General features: G+C 38.5%; 1 protein-coding gene across 11 annotated transcripts in view; it reads left to right on the top strand.

Annotated features, from left to right (window-relative positions):
- PTPRK (protein tyrosine phosphatase receptor type K) overlaps positions 1–17,413 on the top strand; it is a 640,850-nt gene that overhangs the window by 388,805 nt on the left and 234,632 nt on the right. For all 11 annotated transcript variants that reach the window (XM_045294289.1, XM_004702060.4, XM_045294293.1 and 8 more), the window contains exon 7: positions 13,780–14,073. In XM_045294289.1, coding sequence (XP_045150224.1) covers positions 13,780–14,073 — 294 coding nt within the window. The remainder of the gene's footprint in view (positions 1–13,779; positions 14,074–17,413) is intronic.

Here is a 17,413-nt window from a genome sequence, read left to right as displayed (position 1 = left end):
AGCTGGGCACCATCTGAATTCTTCACCACACTCTGCTCCAGCACTCCTCTCTTCCATGGTCATTTTTATAAGGGCAAGTATCTGTGTGGGCTTAAGGTTAGGCATCCCCCTTTCTCTTAATTTCATATGAACACTAACAATATCAGGTATAGGTGGTGCTTAGGCAGGTGATTGGATCCAAAAGCCAGTAAAATTAAAAGCTTGAACTTTCTGGCTACAGATTCTCTCTCTGCTGTTTTATTTTCAGCTTGGTGAAATAGGATTGGGAGGTGTTTAATGTATGGTCTGGAGGTTTTCTTCTCTACTTACTCAATTTTTATATTCATGGTAGAAATGTGCTCGGAGTAATTTTTCACGCAGAAAGTCAAACGATGAGCCCCATTTCTTTTCCAAATGACTCACTTGCAGAGTAACTTCATTCTGTGTTTGCTACCTGAGGGAAAACCTAAAGAGATGCCATTATTAGTTTACCTGGGTTTGGTTTTGTTTGTTTTGGGGGTTTTTATTATTATTGTTGTTTTTGTATGTGTGAATGAGCCATGTTGACAAAAAAACTAGTGACCTAAGATTGACATAATTTTAGAATAATTTTATACAAAATGAAAAATGGTGTTCTTTATACAGTGATAATGGGGGATGGCTGAGATAATGAGAAATAATATGGCATATATAGTTAAGTGGATTCAAAGTAAATCTGTGTAACTTAGAGTTTGAAAGCAGAAAACATTAGCTTAAGGCCTGCATGATGCCGCCAACTTAAGGAGCCCTAGGGGTATTGTGGGTTAGGTGGTAGGCCACTAATCACAAGGTCAGTGGTGGAAACCCACCTGCCTCTTACTGGGAGAAATGTGGGGCTGTCTGCTCCTGTAAAGATTGACAGCGTGGGAAACTATATATGGGGCCCCTATGAGCCAAGACTGACTGTTGACAGTGGGTTTTGTCTTGGTTCCTGTGTAGCTGTTACACAAAAGTGACTCAGAACTGCTTCTTTCCCCAAATGAACTTACTTGACAATCATAAGAATAAAAAGACAAACTACAAACCTAATAAAATTAAAAAGTTGATAATAACCTTGCACAATATTAAAAATTTCCCCCTATATTCAAATAACCAAACTTTTATAGATGAATTTTCTTCTTAACTTCTGATGATGTTCAACAAAAACATACACTAATCTTTATGAGTAATATTTAAGAATAGAAATCCTGACTGAATTACAGTTTGCCTTATATACTGAATTGATATTTTAAATCTTTGTTAAGATGGGATTCCACTATATTCAGTCATTTTTGAGTTGATAAAGGATGTTCTTGGTAGGAGTTAGAGACCAATTAAATATATTGTCACCTTAATTTTTGCTTTTTTTCTTTAAAAAATTACCATTGAAGCAGTGTATACATAGAAAAATTAAACGTTAGATATGCAGTTCATAAATGTATTGCTCAGTGAGTTTTGGCAAACTAACCACACTTACCATTCGTATTAATAAATAGACACCACCATCCTCAGAAGCTTCATTTATCCTCCTCTGCCTGGGGAACCACTGTCCTGACTTTGAATAAAGTAGCAGGCAAATAGAATCTGTGTGACTTTTCTCACTCAACGTTGGGTTTGTGAGATTTATTCATATCGCTCTGTGTAGCAGTTAGATAATTCCACATCGTTTTTGTAAATTATTCCATCCTGTGTTATGCTACAATATGAGGGACCTTCAAAAATCTTTAGGAAAAATTCTATTATTTTTTGAAATCCAGTTTCACACGAGTATTTGGACACCCACTCCCCCCACCTGGGCAGTGGAACAGGGAGTGGTATATCCATTAGTTTTATTGATGGTAACCATTTATGTCATTTTCTGATTGGCCGACTAACAACAGTGCTATGTGGGGGAACTTCTACTTGGGAGTGAATTGTCTGTAGTAAGGGGCACTTAGACACCCCAGTGGTTGAGGCGAGGTACACTGCACGAGGAAGATGAAATGACCTGCTCCCACCTTGTCCTTTAAGTCTCTGCGCGTTGACTGATAACAAGTTGACCGCTGAGCTGCGTCTTTTGCCACTTGGTGTCATTAGTTGTTGCCCCAAACCATCCATGTTTATGGCGGAGACAGCTTCAAATGGTAGTGCTGGACCCTCACGTTACTGCAGTTTGCGGGGTCAGTGGAGGCGGGTTTGAAGTGGTCTCCTTGAGGAAGCCTGGGGTCTGGTGGGCAAGCTCTGGCTGCTAACAGAGTTTGGCAGTGAGCCAGGTGTGAGAGTCAGCATTTATGGAAACGGAAGCCTTGTGAGCCCTAAAAGGCAATCCTGCTCGCTCTCTGAGGGTCACTGCGCATTGAAATTGACTCACGCCAACAGGTCTGGTAGGGTTTTTTATAGTATGCGTATGTTCCGCCTAATGGGTTCTGATAAATATTTGTCTAACTCTGTTGCATCAATTATACTCCAATCTGCAGTGTATGAAAATTACTATTGTTCGTTGCAATCGCGTTCACTCTGACTTATGGACATTTTATGTACAGTAGAGCTAAATTTGCTGGCCCTGTGCCATCGTCAGGATCTTGGGAAGGCTTTAGTACATCGCCGATTCTCTTGTGTCACTCCATGGCTTTGAATATTTCTCTTGTTTAAATAAATAAGATGTTCATAGCATTTCCCCGCCTCTGTAGAACATTCTGGTTTCATTGTTTCCAAGACTGATTGATCCATTTTTCTGGAAGTCTACGGTACTCTCGCTACTCATTACCAACTCCGTAATTTGAATTACTAATTCTTCTCCTGGCCCCTTTTTTCATTGTCTCGCGTTGCCATGCATTTGAGACATCTGAGAAAACCACGGCTACAGCCAGTTTAAACTAAGCCACAAAACGGATCTTTTTTCCTAACAACACCTGCATAAGATTTACTCGTGTAATATGTCGTGTGATTCCATGCATGTTGCCTCCTGATTCACCTGTAGCGAGGTCTTTGCGTTTGTGATCTGCTTTTGCAAAGTTTGCAGATGTGGAAATCCTGTAAGGCAGTTCTACTCTGCCCTATCGGGTATGTGTTGAAATGAACTAGATGTCGTCCAACCACGACATGGCTGACCTAGAGTACCAGCCTCGTTACAGAAGGCATGGCTGTTGAGCATTCCTTTATCTCTGCATAGAATCCCAGTTGAATCTGCTTATCCAGAGGGACACTTGATTGGTTTCTGTTTGATGTTTTTTCTCAAAATTGAGGGAATTGTTGCATCATTGCTAATTTATATTATCTGATTCAGTATAATGGGAATCTTCAGATGAAAAATTGAAGCTAATGATGAATTTTCTTTGCTATGAAGATTTTTAAAGTTGCTGAGAATTTAAGATTTTTTGAAATGTAGAGTCCTAAATTTGATGACTCCTCTGGGGTTAGTATCATAACCATATCCTCATATAGAAGAATGGATTATGTGATTGAAATCTTAATCAGTTATAATGTGATTACACAATTTTTTCATAAGAAAAAAATAAATCATAAATATGTCGCTATAGATAACCACTTGTACCTTCCAGAGTTATGTTGAAATAATAGGTGAATCATAGTTCTATTGATTATCTGGGGGTAAATAATATATTGATTTCTTTTCTGCCTTGGGACAAAGATCACAAGTAGGAATTAGGTGGTCTTTTCTGGTCCCCGTGCTAACCTGTATCTTTGAAGTGTTTCCTGGTTTTACTACTAACCTGATTGTTATTCTGAGAACTGGATATTTTTTTCCTTAAAATGCTCTGAGCAGTTTGAGCTGAAGTGGAGGAGTAAATGACCGTAAGAGAAACCTTCTGTATTTGATAGCTTGTGGCTCATTCAAAAATATGCTTAGTTGGCATCATAAGGAACATTGCTTTCTCTTATGTAGGTTCTGGTATTTACAGTATCTTTTGTACAGTTATTTATGAGTTATAAGTTATTACAAATAATTCCTAATTCCGATCTGATTCATTGTGTAGATGTTTATGCCATGTAGTTTTTGGTCAAAGCGAGGCATATAATTTGTACTTATAGGTAGATTTTTATCAGTAAACAAAAAGTAAACTTAACTTTTCAAAATCTTTTCACCTTTTATCCTAAATATGAACCTAACCTCGTTTATAGTTTCTGCTGACAGATCTAAAACAGTGTGCTGCCTTCTTATTTTGAGCAGGTAATAAAGTTATTACAGCCATGTTTTCAAATCAAGGTGAATAAAATGCCGTGGTAATGCATCGGATATAAAATCCAGGATGCAAAATTTGCAGTTTCACTGCTGAAATGATTCTTCTTATTTCAGCACTTTAGGCGGCAGGAAAGAAGCACATCTTAGAGATTAAACATCACCATTCCACAGATCTTGCAGTTAAGAAAAATGGATCCATATCACATGGGGACTTGAGAGAAAGAATAGCTGTAAGAGTGCCACATTTCACGTTAAAGTTTTCCCTTACCCTAATTGACGTTTTGTCCAAATATTTTGTGCCAGATTATTGGCAGATACTCTTGTTGATATTACTGAGTATTTTACATATTTCTCATGATTGGTTGTCAGTTGGTTCAAATTACTTTCAAATGTACACATGGATTCATTTTTACCCATTACTCTTTTTAGAAATTAATTGATTTGGCTTCACTAAAGACAAAAAAAGGATTATTTCTAGGGTTATAGCTGTGCCATTTTTTAAAGAGCTGGATAAGTCACTTGATGTCACTTGGTCACTAAACAATGTTTAGAAAGTGTTCTTTTGTTCCAGTCAACTAACTCTCTTAATTAAACAGTATCATCGTGTCGGTACTGTGTATCCATGTCCGAGCAGTGGGCTAGGCATGGTTCAAAGTAAATCTTACTTGTTTTCAAATTAACTTGAAGAGTTAATTTGGGCCTACCACAATAAAAAACAACAACATATAGATCCACACATCCGTTTACTACCACTATTTCCAAATGCTGACTTTCCCATTGAAATGACAGTGCCCATCTTCTGAGATTGGTAGAATTTATATATGTTCCAGCCTTTTTCCATCCTTCCATTCTTTCTTCCTTCCTTCTAGTGACATGGGCACCTTTTTATTCAAGACATTACTGGGCCAATTATTCAATAACTTTGTTAGCTACTACAGCAAACATGGGGGATATAATGATGAGAAAGCTGTGTGGACACCTGATGAATATTTATTGGAAAATAGATTTAAAAACCGCCCTCATGATCCTCCAGTTGCCTAATCACTTCCTTTAGCTTTTTGATATGGTGGTGGTTAGGGAAGTCATTTGCTTTGAGAATCATACTTTTAAAATGTAAACTCTAATCATCCTAAGCTTTCAAATGTCTTTGGTCACTATGTCATTTCTACCTGGTATAATCTTCATAGTTTGCATTCATAATAAGCTTTGTGTGAAATTATTTTGAATAATAATGCTATATTTACTTCACCACTCCTGTTTTTGAGTATTCTGATTGCTTTGGATTTATGATCTTCTGAAAAATATTTAAAATATCTTAGAATGAATTCTTGACAGCATACTGTCAGGAAATGGGTTATAAACACATCTGTACTTCATGGTATATATCGATGACTTGACTTCCCACATCATCGTTACCAGTTCTCTTGCTTATACGCGAATGCCCATTTTCCTGTGCCTTGAGAGGCAGTCTGTCTGAGGATATGATGACCTCACATGACTTTGTACCTTTTTCCTCACAATTCTTCCCCGCTGCTTTCTTGAGAAATGCAACTGTGAGACACATAATTTTAAGTAGGCAAAAACAGGGACTTGTTGTTGTTTCCTGTGCCCGAGCCCTTTGGTGCAACCACCGTTTCAGTCCAGCTCATCCCGGGCATCCTCTTTTTCAGCACCCTCCACTTTACCACACAGGGTCCTCTCCAGGGACTGGTCTCTCTCGACAATATGTCCAGAGTGTGTAAGTCTTGCCATCCTTGCCTCCAAGCAACACCCTGCTGTTACTTCTTCCGGTGCAGATTGGCTTGTCTCTTTAGCAGTCCCTGGTGCTTTCAATATTCTTCTCCAGAACCACAAGCCTAATGATCTATTTTCCATCAGTCTTTCTTATTCAGTCTCCGACTTTCACACGAATATGATCTTGTGGCTTGAGTCAGACACAGCTTTGTCCTCAAAGTAATGTCCTTGCTTTTCAAATACTCTAAGGAGATCTTGTGCAGCAGATTCACCTAATACAATACGTCTTTTGATCACTTGATTGCTGCTTCCAATAGCATTCATTGAACATCAAAGTAAGACAAAATCCTTGACCACTCCAAGGGTTGTTCTTGAGGGGCTTAGCTGACCTGGATTTCCACGTGTCCTGAGCTCTAGTTCTGTACCAGGGGACACAGTCCCTGGTCTAGCCAGAGCTGAAAGGCAGGGCTGGGCTCATTGTAGTTTGAGTCATATTTTTATCATCACCAATTTCATTGCATTTTATAACAAATAAATAAACAGAAAGAAATGAAAAAAGAATCGATAAGGGTAAATGGTTCTTGTAAGGGTAGGTTTAACTGCTTTGAATTTAACCAGGAAGCAAAGCATAAAGTAAAGCATAATATTTCTTTTTAGAAGTATTTCCTGCTTACACTCTTTGAAACAATTAAAAGATAAATCATCAAAGTTACCTTTGAGTGGATTCCAACTCTTGACAGTTGTGTATTTGTCAATAAACCACTGTGCTCCCTATGGTTTCCAATGACTGATTTTCCCCAAGGGCTCCTGGGCAGATTTGAACCTCCAAGCTGAGCATGTTCTATTTGCAGCAGTAAGGAGCTCAACTGGGAAAAAATGGCGCTAGTTAGGACTGAAATGTCTCTCTGGAGGAAAGACAAGATCACAGCTCATATGTTTGTGGGCTAGAAACTGTCTCCCCTCACTCCAATTCCCCCAATATCTAGGAGCCCGTGATTGTGACCTTTCAGGAAAAATGGCTTTCCCAGATTTGATGAATTTAAGGATTTTGATATAGGAGATTATCCAGGATTATCCAGTAAATGCGATCAGATTGTTCTTATAAATGAAAGGCATCAGGAGAATCGTCTACACACAGAAGAGAAGGCTGGGTGAGCAAGGGGCAGAGTGGGATGACGTGGCCAGAAACAAATAATAAGTACCAGCAGCCACTAGAAGCTGAAGCGACCTTCTCCCTTAGAGCCCCTGCAGAAAGTGGGACCTGCATTTCATCGTGCTGGGTAAAGAAATGGTAGCCAATGAGAGAGGGAGGAATCTGTACAAAGTTCCACCAGATATGGAGCATTGTCCTGCCTTCCAGAATTGTGAGAGAATAAATTTCAGTTTATTTGTGGTATTTCATTTAAATATCCATATGAACCTAATAAAGTAGCATTGTCTGGTGGGTTCGTGGCAGAATTAATTTTTATTTATTTTTTTATTTTTTATTTTTTCAGAATTAATTTTTAAATACATGTGATCAAAACCTCTTTAACAGACCTGCATGAATTCTAAAATAAACAGAACCGTTAGGTAGGCGATGGGTGGCTTATCTGTTTGGGAAACGAATGTTGGAGTGTTATTTGCCTTACTTTTATCATGTTAACTCTGACATATTTCTGGCTTTCTGGCTTCAATTTATGATTTTACATTTTATGAATTAGCTGAATTTTGATTAGTGGCAAATATTTATAAAATAGCATTATACTAGGTATCACTGAAAGATGATTTTCCTAATGGCTTATCCTTAGTTCAAGACATTATAAGTTTTTTTGAAATATAAAAACAAATAAAGCGATTTGAATACATAATTTGGATTTTATAATAGGTTTGACTATAGAATAATGAATGTAACTCATTAATTGAAAGTTAATTGGTAGCATCGGCAAAGTTTATCTTATATTTAGGGGTTTGCATGCTTCATCTGATACCTAGTATACTATTGGGATTTATTCATACCACACCTCTGGGCCTGATCTTGTATTAAGTTATGAAGAATATTAATATTGCTGTAGAACAATTACTTGTTCATTTGCTAACTGATTGAAATTCATGCATAATTTATTGAAATGAATAGAGATTTTATAAATAAGCCTTCTGGTTCTCAAGGGCCTCAAAACAAAATGCATATGCTAATATAAGACTACTTTTTACTTCCTACATAAAATATTTAATATGTAGTAGTATATTAGTCTCATTAATGCTAGGTTTCACTTCTTATAATCATGCTGTTCATCAATGTACTTGCTTCTAAGCTGCTTTTACAGGTGCCATGGTTCCAAATTTGAGCTACTGCCTTGATTACCAGGCTGCTCCTTTGGTCTGTTTACCTGACCATCCCAAATACCAGAATGAGTTGTGCCCTCCTTCGGGCCAGGGGCCTGCTTATATCCTGCCTGTAACACTACTTCTGTACATAAAACACTAGTGTTGAATATTAACGTCCAGTTTTAAAATTGGTGTGCTCTCTGACAAAACAGCATAATATACAGGGCTTGTTGATATATTCTCAAATGCAGAAACTTATAAAATTCTGAAAATAATGCCTAGTTCGCCAATGAGGAAATTGCAATGCCAAGAAGTTAAATAGCGTGTTCAAGTTTCCCCAGCTATCCGGTATGTATGCGCTATGGAAACTAGGGCTCCTGGTTCCAAGTTTTATTTTATTTTTCACGTTACATCCTTGGAATGAAAGTGATGAGAAAACATTATTCTTTGCTTTATTCTCCACTTACTTCCGATATGGTAGTTTGGTGGCAGCTTCTTCCTTATTCTGCTCTCCCTCTTGGAAGATGCCCTCCTCATCCCCCCACCCACCCCCACCCCCACCATCTTCCTCTCATCTTTTACTTCTTAATTGCTCACGGCAATGCTGTATAGGATTTTAATAGGTAAGATTTCACAATATCTAGGTAATGGCTTGGGTAGCAACTGAAAGGTTGGTCATTGTGGGAGTTACATAATTTCATGTCAACTTGAAGTGTCGGGGTGGAGTCTAGCCTGTCAATCAGGCCACAGCCTGTTGGCGCCTCCTTGTTGGCATGAACTCCTCATAAGGAGGGCCCTGGGAACCTGACCCCCACCCCACCGCCACCCCCTTGCCCCTGCCTTCAGTTTCATGAGGGAGAGCCAGGCTGAGACATGGGAGAGCACTGGAGGTGAGTCCACCGCCCTGGGATTCACAAGACTATGATCGTTCTGCATCACTGCATGTGGCTTCATGAGGATGAGGAGGGATTTATGGACTAGTATTAGACTTAAGGACTTGCTCTGGACTAGCCAGGGCTGTTTTCTTAATATACAATGACTGTTTGATATAAACCTCTTTCTTACAAATTTATGAGTGTCCCCGGATTTTTTTCTCTAGTCCACCCAGCCTAACAGCGAAAAAGATGAGGCTGTCTGCTCCCATGGAGAACTGCAGCCTGTCTCTTCCAGGGTCACTCTGAGTCAGATTTGGAGCTGTTGTTGTTTGGTGATACAAACTGTTCAATGCTTGGCTAGCTAATGAAGGGTTCAAATCTACCCCGAGATACCGCCAAAGAAAGGTTACTCATCAACCTTCTAGGCCATGCCTTGTCTTCCCTCCCTTGCCATCCCTATGTTGGCATTCTCTGGAGTTTGTTCCCTTGAGTAGGAAACTCTTTATCTCCCTCTCTCCGCCCCTCTCCCCACTTCTTGTGTGCAGTGGAAGATGGTAGTCCACAAGAGGGAAGGGAAACTAAGGAGCTGGTGAAGGGTAAATTATTGGGGACAAGCATGTGATCAGTAGTTCAAATTATTGAATACCAAGTTGAGGAGATGAAATATAAGCATCCACCTAATTTGCAACTAAAAAAATTTATATATATAAGGTCCGCACAATTTATATATATAAATTTATATGTGTAAGACCTATACAACCTACTTCCAGAAAGTCATTGAAACCCTATGAATTCTATGGAAAACATGGACAGTCATGAGTCAAAATACACAAAACAGCAATTTAATTTTTTTTCGTAAATATTAATTCAGATGGCAGAATACCTATAGATATCTTAATGGCAATATATGTGCAAATGTGTTTGATACACTTGATGTGTGGGTTGTTATAAGAGCTGTAAGAGCCCCAATAAAATGATTTATTGTATATCCCAGTGGACTGCAGATTTAGCGTTATTTCTTTGTGCCAATTATTTTATAAACTCTTAATATAAAAGTTGTTAGCCTAGCTGGTAGTATGTCATAATATGTAATGTCTGCCCATATTTTCCTGTCTTTATTTTTTACTATTAGGATTTTATTACATATACTTTTTCTGAAGGCATGCACAGAAAACCATGTTGTTATTCAACAATTTCTGCAGTCATCTTGGGTACATCCCTCAGTTGTGCCACCATGTTCATTTTTTTCTGTTCAACTTGCTCCACTCCCTTCAGTTTACTCTCACTGTACTCCGAACGCCTCACCCATCCTTTAGAGTAACTGTTATTCAGTTAGTCTCATGGATACTTTTTAAAAGAGTGTCTTTCTCAAGGGTGAAATTCAGTACTCTTTAGCTGAGGAGTCCTGATGGCTTAATGTTGGATTGCTGACCACAAGGTCAGCAGCTCAAAACTACTAGCTCTTTTGCATAGAAAGATGAGCCGTTCTGGTCCCTTGGAAACTCGCAGGGTCCATTCTATTCTGCCCTGTAGGTTTGCTAAGAGTCTGAATCAACCAGATGGCAGTGTGTTTGTTTTGGGAGTTTTGAAATTAGGCAAAAGGTGATCTCAAGGGACATTTCCAGTTAAGGGTGGAAGAGCATTTCAAGCAGCAGACTCAGGGATTCCTTCAGTCTCAGTGGCTCCAACAAGTGTGACTTCTTTGAGTATTGAACATTTCTGTTCTATACTTTCTTTCCCATAAAGGTCAAACACTTGTGACCTTGATTGGAGTGTTTAGTAGTGGTAGTTGGGTATACTCACTCGGTCTAGTCTCAACAAATCTTTGAAAAACACGCTTCTCTGCCCTTCCTTCTCTACTTCTTAGATTTTTCAGCAATTTTGAGCTAGACAAACAGAGACCAGTAACTGTACCTTCTATGGCGGCATGCTATCCATATGTTTATTTGAAACATGATAATTCTATATTTTTATGAGTAATTTCGCCACTGAATGTGTTTGTGAAAAGCATCATTCAGTAGCCAAAAAAACTTAACTACTATTGCTAAGATAATTTACAAAACATTGGAGTAGATTTTATTGTTAAACGTGTATGACTTAGGTGCTAGAAATCTTTTTTTATGGAATATAAATAATTCTGTATGCATGCAGTTTACATAGAATGTATATTTCCTTATTAGTATTTTAAATTTTGTTTTCATTTTATACATGAGACAGTGAAGTTACAGAGTCAGAGGAGAAGAAGTCAAAGGTGATTTTAGGGTTCTGGTTCATGCATGTGTGGGCTCATTGCAAACAAACCATGTGTAAGCATATCGCCGCAATCCGCAGATGACTGCAGACAAGTTCTCTCAGATGCACTGCGTAGGGTGAAAATTGAAACCTGGATTGGTGAGAAGACCAGGAAAATTGGACTAAGAAATTAATTTTTCCCTTCACAACAGTGAGCCTGCTCATTCTTAGAGGATAGCAAAAGCTGTCCTGCGGAGTTTGTACTGGGACACAGTTCTCCTCTGCTCTCCAACCCAGATCTTGCCACGTGTGCCTTCTTTTTGTTTCTAAGCTCAAAGAACCTTCAGAGGACATAATTTGAGCCCTTCGAGGATGCTAAAACCTCCATCTTGACATCGTGTAAACTCAAGAGCACAGAAATCTGGGTGGAAGCGTGAGAGGGAAACAACATCTTCAGAAGAATGTAGACCTAAGGGTGTACATGTTGAGAAACAATAGCCTCACATTTTGTGATTTCCAACTGATAGCGAACCTGTACTAGGACACAGTAGAACTGTCCCTGTTACTTTCGAAGACTGAAGATATTTACGGGAGTGGAAAACTTTAAATAAAAGTGTATCTATTTTCTTGTAGCAATGCTTTTTGATTTATCCTCATATCCTACTAATCACTCAAGCTATTATCATAATTGAGTCATAATTATTGATGAGAGTAAGGTATATTCTTCATGTGTATTTGGGTAGAAGAAAAGTGGTGTACACTAATAGCCACCCTCTCCTTATCATTAAAAAATTTTTTTAATACCACATCCATATATAACTAGATTCTATAAATAACGAACTTATTGGTTAAATATTGTGTCTGTGCCTTCCTGACAATATCTGCATATGCAATACCTAGAACAATCTAGCAATTAATAGCTGTTCAATACATATCTATCATGCTTTAAGATATTTTTTAAAAAAATACACTTTACCTCTTTAGGATCCTGTTCATGTGTTACGCCTGTGTTAGGGATGTTTGCAACTTTAACTCCCCACACTGGCATCGAGTCGATTCTAATTCACAGCGTTTCTGTGGGAAGGTCAGTGTAGAACTATCCCTCTGAATTTCTGAGACTGCAAATCTTTACCTGAGTGAAAAGCCTTATTACCACCCCCCCCCCCGCCCCCCCCATGGAGCAGCTAGTGGTTTCAAACTGCTGGCCTTGCAGTTAGCAGTCCAGTGCATTACCTATTGTGCCAACAAAACACCTTGTGCTTGTAACTTTGAATTTATTATCTAGAAAATATACTGTTAATGTATACAGAGAAATCTTTGCTTTATTAAATCCCATCAAAGAAGGTAAATCTATATTATACATGTTTAAAAATTGCTCGTGTACATTTTTAATTTTTTAAAATTCTTAGCATACGTTGCCATTAAAACGGAAAAATATAAGGGCACTTCAAAATGTTTATGGGACAGTTCCAATATCTTTTCATTTTTTTCCATGAATTTTTGGAAGCTACTCATCATGTTGGTTCAAAGCTCTTAACTCCCCTTATCTGTGCCTTCTCTGATCTAATCAATTGCATTTAATAGATTTCTATTGTGTGATTTGTATTAGCACTTAAAAATAATTCTTAAATCTATTTTTGAACAACTATTGCTTCATTAAAATTCATTGCAAGCTGTCTTTTCTTTAAAGTCCCCGGCTCATCTGATAAGTGTTGTTCCAGAGATTCAGAGAAGTCCTGACCTGCTCACAATGGACTTGGGAGATCTTTTCCTGGATATAGCATTCCCCGTGGACAAAACATTTAAATATAGCTAGAGTTATGGAGCCCTTTATTTATATCAGTGCCTAGTATCAGATGTATTGTTAAGGGGTCTAAAAAATGCTCTAATTCACCATTTCTCTATGTTCAAACACTGGAATTTAGTTGAAAGCTCTTTTCAAAGAAATAATTTTTTCTTTATGTCCGATGTATCCTCTGTCTTTAGAAATTTGTCTCCTGGAAAACCGTATTTTTACTAAAGGAAAACGGTTTATGCCATCAGCAAAAGTATTTACTCCTTAGGGTATGGTTATCAGCCAGGTCACGTCTAGCTCCTATTTTCTTTTAAATATGTATCATGTACTACGCAATAAGTCATTCATTGAGCCCTGAAGCTTTAAGAGACATTCATGTAGCCAGGTATTTGAATAGGATTGGTGCTGGTGCAGTGATTGAAGTGCAGAGCTGCTAACTAAAAGTTCAGTGATTTGAACCCAGTAGGCTCTCCATGGGAGAAGAATAGGGCAGTATGCTTCTGTCTTGATTTACAGCCTTGGGAGCATGATGGGGAAGTTCTTCTCTAGCCTGTGGGATTGCTATGAAACAGCATGAACTTGATGGCAGTGAGTTTTGCATTTATGTACTATAGTGTTGTGGTTTTTGAATAATTAGATTACATGTTCATCTTCCCTAGAACCACCAAGACCCATTGCTCCTCCTCAGCTGCTTGGTGTTGGGCCTACTTATCTGCTGATTCAGCTAAATGCCAACTCCATCATTGGTGATGGCCCCATTATCCTCAAAGAAGTAGAGTACCGAATGACATCAGGATCCTGGACAGAGACCCACGCAGTCAATGCACCAACTTATAAACTGTGGCATTTGGATCCTGATACTGAATACGAGATCCGTGTTCTACTTACAAGACCTGGAGAAGGTGGAACTGGGCTTCCAGGTCCTCCACTGATTACAAGAACTAAATGTGCAGGTAAGACTGGACAACAGACCATTCTGCTTTTCAACAGCATCTAGCTAAAGACATGCAAATTTAGCAAACAACGTCCATTATTTGTTACATAGTCCTGTCACACTATGCTAAAAATTGCAGTCAACTAGGAAATCACCACCTTGACTATATCAGACCTTTGATGGTTTCCATGAAGTGTGATCGCTTCTCTATTATCTTTCCAGTATTTTTATGACTCTATAGTAATTTTCTTGCGTGGTAATTTCATTTTTCGTGCTGTGGCCAAAAATCTCTAGTTGATGCCAGGGAAAGTAATATTGAGACAGACCTTTGCAGGTCCAGCAAATGCTGAATACCTTTCTATCCCTAGGAAATTGTCTTCCTCAATAGTTAAGTTTTAGCCATTGTAGTGGCTATATTTTGTAACTCAGAAAAGTTAAATTGGAATAATGTTGAGGTTGTAAAATCTTCTGCTGAAGAAAGCCGTGGTTGAGATAGATATCCCCACTGGCTCACTAGCTTGACACCCACCTGTAGAACAAGAAAAGATATCCCTGAAGCTTGTAGCCCTGTTGTCGTCCTTCCATGCTTGAGATCAGTAGTAAATACAAGAGTATATGGCGAAGCCATGGAACACAGAAAATGAATGAAAAAGGCATTTGTTAGCCAACATCCTGGTGCCTTATCAGCCATGTATGAATACTAGGAAGCATTTTACTTATTTTTTAACACCATTAAAAGTTAAATAATCTAAGTTATTTGAGAAGATTTTTCTTTCATTCAGTGTTCATTTTATTACTGGTTGCTGTTACTTTAATTTTCCGTTTAAAGAGACCTTCTTATCTGTTGTGAAATTTGTTGAAGCACCTGCAGAGGTTATGTATCTTGAACATTTAATGACTTAAGATTGAAAATTAAAAACAAAACTAAATCCTCAGAAGAGGACTTCTTTAGTGGGGATCTTAGAAAATATAACTACCTATAAAATAGGTTGTTTCTTGAACATCTGTTTAGCCTTTACAATATTACCGGGCTACCCATCAAAGTACTGACCTAAAATTAAAGTCATACCTACTCATTTAGCTGATCTACTACAGCTCAAATTTGATACAATTTTTAATAGCTCAATTATGATCTTTTTAGATTTAGATAACAGAGAGTTCTTTAATTTGTGATTAGTGTCAAAAAAGTTATTAAGTGTTGAAAAGCAACATAAGCTAGAAGCTGTTGGGTAAATCTCTATGGCGCAGCCACAATCACGTGATACGTTTTCTAACTTTTGTAACGTTGAGTTTATCCTGTGCAAGCTTTGTCACAGATTTTTCATTTGGTTGTTGAAAAGCTTTTTGAGGGAAAGGCACATTGATCCCACAGCCTCTTCTAGCAAGAGAAATAATCTCAGGGGGAATAGTGTGAAACTGAAAAGCAACTTAGTCTCTCTCCCAAAATTTAAAACCTACACGAATATTAATATATAACCAATGGCATCTCTTTTTATGAACATTTCCTTATGTTTTCTACTAACGCTTTTTCTTACATCTAATCATGAGATATATAGTCATCAAGGTAGCTTATTATTTCAGCAGTTTTCCTCTAGGTTCATATTTCAAAATTATTATTTTTAAAAATATTTCATCTCTTCTTAATTTCTGCTACCATCAAAATCAAAATAGACATTTAAATATGTATGTTTGATGCACTGCAGTTTTGCTTAACTTAGAAATTACTTGAAATTGGCCGTTGGGACGGAGGCCCATAGACACTGTGATGAGACCATACTGTGCTGTGAGGTGTCTTGTTCGGAGCATCACTACTGCTGCAGGCGAGAGGGCTGTGTGATAATAACAGCGCTGACTCCTCACTGCTTTCAAATTTGTAAATCTCCTGATGAGATCTGTTAACAATGCAAACAGAGTTTCTTCAGGGATGTGGCTTATTCCAATATATGAAGATGCTCTGACCAAGGTCGCTCACTCTTTGCTGGCTCTGACTTGTCATTTTCACTTCTCCTTGTGTGGACTTGAGCCAGCAGCCTACCAGATTGCCCGTTGATCTTGGGGAGTTGTCAACAGCCTGCCATTTTACCCATCAAGCTTGGATTCATTTGCAGCGGCAGCAAGAAGCCTAGTAACTAAGATCTATGGTCTTGGAACTGGATAGATTCTACAAGTTTTCAAGTCATGTCCTTGATGTTAACCACTGTCTAGAGATACACATATAAGCTTCATTTGTTTTGTTTCTCTAGAGAAACTAGCCTAAGATACACATTTTCTACCATGGGAAGTAAAACTAAAAATGAGAAAGCCTGAGACTGTCTTATGAAATAAGATTACCAGCAAAAAGAAGATCAATATCATATAATTCATAAAATGTCATACAATATCATAAAATGTCAAGATATTTACATGAGACTTGCTTTCATCATGGGGACGATGGATGAATTTGCCAAACCACTGCAAATTCTGGCTCCGCCAAATTGTGATGAAATGAAATCACTCAACATGGGTCTCCTGTCCATAGTCTTTGAAACTCCTAACCAGGGACTAGATGGGGACATGCAAATTAGGCAAAGAGGACTCTCACTCAAGGATTGGTCAGTTTTGCCATTCTCCTGGTCTTAGCTGGTGAGCCATTTCAGAAGAAGAAGAGAGAACCACGTGACCAGCAGAAAGAAGAGAGACTGGGAGTGTGTCCGAGACTGGTGGAGTGGTGGCGCCTGCAGAGGCACCAGAGACCACAGCACAGAAACCATGACCCAGAGGGTTAGGCCTCTGAGCCCACAGAATGAAGAAAGCTGTGTGTCTTCATGCTGGTGTGAGATACTCTTTGAGCATATGTCAATGCCCAAGGAGCATTATGACACTTCCTAGCGCATACCACGGAGCTGTAGAGTGAGAGGCTAAGGTTCAAAGAAAGACCTTCTTGGGTGACTTGCGTGACCTGTTAATCTCCCTAATAATCCTCGTAATCATATCATCTGTGACTTTTGTGTGGACATTGCAAAGGATTATGGGACCCAGCAGAGAAAGAGAGTGCCATCAGAAGCATGGTTGGCTTCAGAATAGGATAAAGAAGGATGAAGAATGGACACAGGTCAGGTCCCGGCCTCACCAGAGTCATCTTTGAGTATGTATTTGAGTTGACTTCCGCAGCAACATGTTGCTGGAGGAGTTCAGATACGGGTTCCACCCCATTTCCTCATTGGTACACAATCTTGAGTATCATTATTTGTTTTTAAGGTGATCTTTCTTTTTTTTTTTTTTGCTATTTTAAAAATCATTTTATTGGGGGCTCTTACAGCTCTTATCACCATCCATACATCCATTGTGTCAAGCACATTTGTACAGATGTTGCCATCATC

This window comes from Echinops telfairi, unplaced genomic scaffold, assembly GCF_000313985.2.
Source record: "Echinops telfairi isolate 266 unplaced genomic scaffold, ASM31398v2 ScPeMD7_3533;HRSCAF=4204_0, whole genome shotgun sequence".
NCBI classification, from domain to species: domain Eukaryota; kingdom Metazoa; phylum Chordata; class Mammalia; order Afrosoricida; family Tenrecidae; genus Echinops; species Echinops telfairi.
The sequence above is the reverse complement of the archived record's forward strand: the minus strand, read 5'-3'. Positions and strand labels throughout refer to the sequence as shown.